The sequence below is a fragment of the Pygoscelis adeliae genome, unplaced genomic scaffold (assembly GCF_000699105.1).
Source record: "Pygoscelis adeliae isolate BGI_AS28 unplaced genomic scaffold, ASM69910v1 Scaffold91, whole genome shotgun sequence".
Lineage (NCBI taxonomy): Eukaryota > Metazoa > Chordata > Aves > Sphenisciformes > Spheniscidae > Pygoscelis > Pygoscelis adeliae.
In genome coordinates, this window is record NW_008824196.1 from 850,789 (window position 1) to 859,347 (window position 8,559).

Below are 8,559 nucleotides of genomic sequence, written 5' to 3' on the forward strand. Positions count from 1 at the left end.
TACTGAGCATGACGTCACATGGTATGGAATGTCCCTTGGGCCAGTTTGGGTCAGCTGTCCTGGCTGTGCCCCCTCCCAGCTTCTTGTGCACCTCCAGCCTTCTCAGTCGGTAGAGCATGGGAAGCTGAAAAGTCCTTGGCTAGTGTAAGCATTACCTAGCAACAGCTAAAACATCGGTGTGTTATCAACAATATTCTCATCCTAAATCCAAAGCACAGCACTGTACCAGCTACTAGGAAGGAAATTAACTCTATCCCTGCTGAAACCAGGACAACCCCTAAGACCAATCCAAACAATTTTGTCAGACCTGTGGCTGAGCACAGCTCCATGACCATTACTCAGTGTCCTCATTTTCAACTCCATAGAATGGTTAAAATGAAATGGCAAAGTATGTACCTCACCATCTGTTTTGAGCAGAGTCTTGCAGTACCAGTGGTTTTGAAACATTTGTGTACTGAGTGCATCATACCTTGAGCACAGGCTGTATTAGACCCCATTGTGATGAATTAATCCAGAGCTTCCACATGCTCTTATGGTTGTCTACAGTACAATAACAAAGAATTTTTTGCATCAAGTCTGGTTGAATTTGGCCATCCAAGGTCTGCTTTAGGTTTTGTTTCAATATTTTCAATTAATGCATATAAAAAAACTTCACAGAAATGGAGGCTGTTGAGTTGAAGAGCTCCATCCTAGTTGTATACTACCTGTAGGCAGCAGAAAGCAACTACAAACCACATAGCTGAAGAGGATTACTTGTCCATTCACAAATAATGGGAAGAGGAAACTTATTATACCAAAATGTTTCAAAGTATTGCTGTTGCGTGATATTGTATGTCACACTCAGCTGTGTTCACTAAGTTAAAGGACAGCCATTAAGTAATACAGCTCTGCAACATACCTGGAGGCAATGCAAGATGAACTTACTCTGATATGTTTCTAGAAAAAGAATCCTGAAATGGTTAAGGGAATAAGAGTGCTTTCAGGTACAAAAATATATCTAGATAATGGCTTTCAATCTCCGTGAGAAAGAAAAAAAAGTTTCAGATGAAATGACCAACATCCCTGCCTTTGGTTATTAGCAGGTATTTTTCTTCCTAAGTGTGGGAGGAAACAGGTAGCGAGTAACTATATTCCAGTTTATTGCTAATGCACAGGAGCCTGACAAAAACAAATCTTTGAAATGGCATAATCTATATCTAAAGTTAAAGTGCAAGCAACAATCAATCACATTTTCATTCCAAGGATGCTTGGGTAGAAGACTTAATTGTTTGTTGATGAAGAGAAATAAGGAAATTCTCATTTGAAAGAAAAGCTTTGTTTTCCACCAGCTTTGTTTGTTTTGAATTTGGATTTTTGCATTTTTTTTCTGGCACTGAATATTAGATCTAGCCAGTGTCTGAACTTATCGTGTAGCCAAAGCTGTTATTATCGTACTACATAATAATATAATTAGTAATATAAAGTCCTCTATGACTTGATTTGTGATTAGGAGCAGATCAGGAATTTTGTGATGAAGTGATTTTTTCTTAGAAAAAGCAGAGGTGCTGACACCAGATATTTTCACGGGTGAAATACCTGTTCCAGTGAATGGTCAAGAAAACACAAAGCTATGATGGACTTCCTGCATGCTTGCTGAGAGTCTGAGGACTCCTGGATGTGTTGCCCAAAGGAAGGCTTACACGGAAAACAGCCTGAGAGCAAAGGGCTTGAGGGCAAAGCTGAGAGCCTCCTGCTTCCATGTGACATGGCCAACAGACTGGCAAGATGCGAGCCCCAGCTCCCAGAGTTTGACTCAGTCGTAAGAGCTGGATGTCTTCAGGCTCCCTTTCATTCCGTTGGGACAACACATTAAAAAACATGAATTAAGATCAGAAATGTTCTTTAGAATGTAGGCATCAGTCCCACCCATTACAAGCAGCAGTAGGTGGGACCATTTAACTGAGAAGAACCCCACGCAGAGACGTTATCTACTGTGTGTTTAAATACTTTCCTAGAGATGGGAGATTTCAACAATTTTATGAGTTCTCCCATTTATCATTACAATTGAAATTCTACATTTTTTGACTATCCATAACAATTAGAGAAAACAGTAAATAATGCCATTGCTCTTTGATCACATCACAGAAAAGATAGCTTCTGATGGCTGCGTAGCTATCTGCCTGCGGTAGTTCTTAAAATGTTTCACAGAGTTGGCAATGTAACCCAAATAATTTTAATTAACTAAAAGCAGGCTAACACATAAATATCATATAAGTAAAACAAAGGCATATGTGATCATCCCAGGCATTTCACATTTTGCAAATTGTCTGCTCATGCCAGTATGTCAGCCCACCAGATAACAAAATTACCACATAAGGTAATTCTGCTGGAAACTGAACTTTTTACTTTTCATGAAACAAAGTTAAAAATAACTGACAGATGGGGAGTATAATAGCTCAGGAAAACTACTGCGCTAATGCATCTAACAGTTTCCCAAACTGGACTACACATCTTGCTGGACTGGGGTTTGAATAAATTCATGATTGCCTGAACCCATCTGTGTAAACATACCCTAGATCCTGGCTATTCATAGCCCTTCAAATGCTATTAAAACTAGGGAACTAGGGTGGAAAGAAATGTTCCCTGCAATACAGAATAATGCAGTTGTAGTCAGTGGAAATGCTGGAGCCTCCATGGTATGAAAAATGTATATTTCAAATAAATGCATTAATGCAATATTTACATATGCAAGAAAACAGTGGCATAGCATGAATAATTTTCCCTCTAAGTAAGAATGTGCAAACTATCTTAACAAACAATACTCTGAGCCTTTAAAACAGTTTGAACACTGCATTATTTCTTATTAATGATCCCTTTGAGAAATGATACATTCTCACCTTTACTCAAAGACTTTCAACAGAGCAACACTGCTCTCAGGCATGTACTATGGTTATGACCATTACTAAGGTGACCACAGGAAATGGCATTACCGCATCACCATTTTGTCAGTTGTCGTAATTTCCCCACATATCTCTTGACCTCTCTGTGTGTTAACTCAGTTGCTGGGTTAACACTGTCCTACTGTAGAAACAAAACCCTGCTATGTAATCTCCCTCCATCTCATACTTTATCCATTCAGTGTTATTTCAAGGCAGTGTCAAAGGCATTAGGTGCTTGTCTATTGTGAAGGATCACAGTTTCACAAATACTCCAGAGAAAAATAATGGAAAGAGAGAACCGCAGAAGGCATTACTTCTCTTTTTCTTATTTTTCTTTTTTATTGTTGTTGGTTTGCTTTGTTTTGTTTTGTTTTCTGTGGCTATAACAATCCAATAGATGATAATATCACACAAAAAGTGTACAGGGGAGAGAATGAGCACACGGTCATTTCACAGGTTTGGTAAGTTTGAAAGTAGTTACAGTTTTACCATTTTAATTTTGTCATCTGCAAATGTTAATAAGCATAGTATGCATGGTTCCTCAGAAGGTATAAAATGAGGAAAGGCTCAGTAAATAACTGAAGTCGGCATTGAAGGAATATAACGTTACTTAAGACACACAGTTGAGTATTCAGTCAGGCCTCTTTTACAAGCAACTGATATTTTCCATAGCCTGTGCATAATGTTGTCGAGATACTTAAAAGGATGTTAACATTTCATTTCTCTTGCCATTGACTTTTTTCTGCTTTCTTCACAACAAAAGTCAAAACGTGACCTCTTATTTCACTGAATTAGTTCCAGAGCACTTGGCATTATTGACCTCCTAATGAAAATTAATGATAGCTCTTTTGATTCAGTCTTTCAAGTAGGCACACCAAGCACATTTAAGAAACAGGCATATTTATTTCTCATATTGAAATGAAATAACACACTTAACTAAAAAATGTACATTAATGCAACATTAAATTTGCAAATTTAAGCACATAGAATTTAAGAGATTTAAACTGCATTATCAGGAGCTGATGCTGCAAAGATTTAAGCTTGGCAATAATTTCAGACCTGGAAAACCAATGAGTTTTACAAGTAAAGATACACATACGCTTAGAATATTTCAGCCCCAGGCCGTAAATTTATAGTAAAAATCTGGCAAGACTGAAATTTTTTTACTATGCAACAGAGACAATTGCACACTAGCTTAGGTATTTCCATGCTTTTCCCTTTTAAAGCTAAAGAAGAATTCAAATTCGTTTCAGCGACTTTTTTCTTCTGTGCTCACAAGCTGTCACCCCACAGTTGAGTGGATTTCCTTCATACGGAGCCTTACACAAATGTTTATGTGCAAACTGACGTCAGTCTATGGATATGGATCCCCTCTCCCTTGCATCTCTCTAAATAAGGATTACCTTTACCAGGTGAAACAGGAAAGGTGAATGGATTCATATCTGGAGATTGGGTGAAAGTTTGCCATTTTATCTAAACAACTTCCTATTTCTAGGAAATTCTCTCAGAAATAATTCCTGGGGAATTATCTAGGAAATCTGCAAGAATAATTAATAAACTGACTTACTTTCTTCCTCTCTTTCCTTAGACAACAAAGACTATGATGCATATCTATCCTATACCAAAGTGGATCCTGACCAGTGGAATCAAGAAACTGGAGAAGAAGAAAGGTTTGCTCTTGAGATCCTACCAGATATGCTTGAAAAGCATTATGGATACAAGTTGTTCATACCAGACAGAGATTTGATTCCCACAGGAAGTAAGTCATGTCTTTATGCTTGTATGTTTCCTAAACAGCAAGTGCAGTGATTGCAGTGATTGTTTTGGTATCGTTTCTATGCCTACTCCTTCAGAATGTCATCTTTCCTCCCTCATCTTAGGGAATGATGAAAATAAGCCACCAAACATACTTAATGTGTGTTTCCCAGATAAGATTATTTTTTGGTAATTGAAGCTGAGACAGTGCAGAAAGGGCATGCACGAGTAAAGGAAATGAATAAGACTAACATTTTTTCATAGATTTTTGAGAGCTTGCATATCTAGGAATGATTACAGAAGTCTTTGTTTTCTGTTCCTTAGAGTTTGCCTGGAAAGATATCCATGATTCTAAGAATTTATTACAGAAATTCAGACAGGAAGGAAAAAGTTGTGTTTGGACTAAGGCAAGGGTTGAGTAATAACATCTGCAACAGAGCAAAGTAGTGAATTCTGTTAGTGTCCACTGCAGGTAAATGCATAGTGGAGGTACTGGATCCTTCCCAGAGACTGAAAATTAGAATTGATTCCAACTGGTACAAGTAGATCTTTTTCATGTTTCTTTCACATATTCCAACCTATGTACAGTAATTTTTTGTAAGTTGCTGTAGTATTTATTCTTCATACCTTAAGTGTAACCATATAGACAGCTACTAAGTTCAATATCTTTTACTGAAGGAAGGATGCTTGGTATAGGCAAAGCACAACATCAAACATAATTGCATGGGTATTTTTGAAATCTACAGCAAACTAAACATTAATTTGCAGGAGACACCACCATTTTTGTGAATGTGTGTGGTGGCGGCATGAAAGGAAAACAAGAATCTAACCTTACAGTACACTTTAGGGTATCATTTAGGTTTGAGACTGAGCCCTTGAAGCACATAGTTGCTGCTCTGCTGCCTACCTGGGTGACTTTGCCTTTTTAAAGGAAAAAATGTTGATGGACACACTTGTTCCAATAAAGATATAGATATTGATACAAAGCCGCAGCTATGAACAAACACTCACAATCCATAGCACATGGGGGAATAGATGTTTTGCAGGATCACAGAGTGGTTGAGTTTGGAAGGGAGGGACCTCTGGAGGTCATCTTGTCCAACCCCACTGCTCAAGCAGAGCCACCTAGAGCAGGTTGCCCAGGACCACATCCTGGCAAGCCAACCTGGCACGTTTGCAGGTGATGTTTTTGCATATTTCAGTGAGTTCTTCTGATAGCAGGGATTTGCTTCTGTTGTTTCTTCCCAGTCTATGGGAGCAGAGTGTTTTCTTAGATTGATTTTTGAGCACTTGTCTTATTTTGTAGCCTACATTGAAGACGTGGCAAGATGTGTAGACCAAAGCAAGCGACTGATCATCGTCATGACTCCAAATTATGTGGTAAGAAGAGGCTGGAGTATCTTTGAACTGGAAACAAGGCTTCGAAACATGTTAGTCACGGGCGAAATCAAAGTGATACTGATTGAATGCAGTGAACTACGAGGAGTTATGAACTACCAGGAGGTCGAGGCCCTGAAACATACCATCAAGCTCCTCACTGTCATTAAATGGCACGGACCAAAATGCAACAAGTTGAATTCCAAGTTCTGGAAACGTTTACAGTACGAAATGCCTTTTAAGAGGATTGAACCCATCACACACGAGCAGGTTTTAGATGTCAGTGAGCAGGGACCCTTTGGGGAGCTGCAGACAGTCTCCGCAATTTCCATGGCTGCTGCCACCTCCACTGCTCTTGCCACTGCCCATCCAGACCTGCGCTCCACCTTTCATAACACATATCATTCACAGATGCGCCAGAAACACTATTATCGAAGCTATGAATACGATGTACCTCCTACCGGCACCCTGCCGCTTACCTCAATAGGTAACCAGCATACCTACTGCAACATCCCTATGACACTTATAAACGGGCAGCGGCCGCAGACAAAAACTAACAGGGAGCAGAATCCAGAAGAGGCTCACACAAACAGTGCGATACTGCCCCTCTTGCCACGGGAGACCAGTATATCAAGTGTAATTTGGTGACCGAAATGCAAGGGGCTATCAACCCCCTTGAGTAGGCTGAGTCTGCAGTCCAGTGCCTGGAACTACATCCTCGACTGCTGCTGTTAAACATGCATTACAATCGATAACATACGAGGAAAAACAGGGTCTTGTACATACGGTTTTTGCAATTTCTTTGTAGCATCAGTCTTCCTGTTTTACCCATGTCTCTTCCCATTCACATTTTCAACTTTGTTTTATATGTCATTGGAATTTGTATATTTACATTTTTTTAAATGAAGAGACTGCTGTATAGATAGGAAACTTTTTTGCTTCATTAGTATAGTTTTAGACTTTTTGTTTGTTTGTTTTTAACCTCTCTTGGGAATGCTTGGACAAAGCTACGTTGATATCAGAAGCACCATCCATTTTGTTGGCCTGCCTAGCCTGATTCCTGAAGGCCATGCCTGCTGCAGTTCACCTCTTTTGGAGAATATTTGTTCTTAGAAGGACCCCATCCCTCACTGAGAGCTCCAGTTTCATTTCTACTCCTGTAATGTGCACTGCTCCTTCCCTGCCCTTACAATGACCCCCATTCGGGGTAACACTACCATCTGATCATCTAACATGTAACTTGGTAGATACCTGTCAAACAACAGAATATACCCAATCTGTATCGGTTGCTTCACAGTAGTCACTACAGAGTGTGTAGAAACTAGACATGGTTCGGTTTTTGATTTCTTGGGTTTGTTTTATTTTTAATTATTATTTTAAGAATGAGTTGACTGTATCCCTTTTATAAATATAAAAGCAAACCCTATTTTTAACACTTCCTGGAAAAACATTCATGTGGTTGTGGATTTTATTTTTAAGCATTTAACTTTTTATTTCCCCCCTTTCAAAATCCTGCAAATAAGATCATTTGCAATTGTCAGGCAAGTAAGACAAGTGGGGCAATAGGCACTGAAGTGCAGAGAGTCCCGCTGATATTTACAGTGATGACTTCCAAACCAAAGGGGAATAAAAAGACAGTATTGTAGATGGTTTGTCACTTTGTATTGCAGAAAGTGTTATTTTCTGGAAAAGTAAGAGCAAAACATTATTTTGCTGTGGATTACAGAGTCCCCTTGTATTTTAATGTTCAAAAAAACTGTATTTGCTTTAAAATGATATATTCAGGATTAAGAAATCTTCTTTCATTTGGTTTTAGCTTGTAACAATAAGTAAAACTTTATTAATTTCAACATGATTTCAGTAAGAACTCAGGCAGAAAAAAATGACATGAATACCAACAAATATCATTGTTTTCAAAATAAACTTTATTTATACAAAATTAATATTTAAATCAGACCTGGAAGTATTAAAAACAATTTATTCACTTTAATGAATAAATAAATTAGTTTTATTTTTTATGTATGATTCTATCTTTGAGGAGTTGCAAATAATGTGTGTACCACGGCTGCCAGGGAAAAAAAACAGAAACACTATGTTTACATCTAGACATCTTTAAGACAAATGGAATCAGCAACTTACTCATGTTTTAAATAATGGAAAAGTCCTTTCTGGTTTTAGAAAGAGAAAGGAGCGGTGTTGTAGCTCCACAACATATTCAGGCCAAGCTCTTTGCTAGTCTCTGCTCGCAGAAGCAGAGGAGCCGGGGTAGAGTTAGTGGTTGCAGCACACTGTCATATAGTCATGGGTCTGATTTACCCTGGCAGAAATGTAACTGGTATCCTGGCAAACAGACATTATAGTCTATTTATGTAATGAATTAGCTTTAGGTATTTTTATGGTAGCTGAATGATATTGGCCAATATAATGAATGTGTGGGGTTTGTTCATCCCGATTGTCACAATGAGAAAAGTACAGCTTATAATATTTTTGGTCTTCTTAATGAGAAGTG

General features: G+C 38.4%; 1 protein-coding gene across 1 annotated transcript in view; it reads left to right on the forward strand.

The window, feature by feature from the left end:
* The window catches only part of IL1RAPL1 (interleukin 1 receptor accessory protein-like 1), a 386,752-nt gene extending 380,054 nt beyond the window's left edge, over nucleotides 1–6,698 (forward strand). Inside the window, exons 10-11 of the mRNA XM_009334784.1 lie at nucleotides 4,507–4,677; nucleotides 5,980–6,698. Of these exons, the coding sequence (XP_009333059.1) occupies nucleotides 4,507–4,677; nucleotides 5,980–6,698 (890 nt within the window). The remainder of the gene's footprint in view (nucleotides 1–4,506; nucleotides 4,678–5,979) is intronic.
* Nucleotides 6,699–8,559: the final 1,861 nt, after the last annotated feature.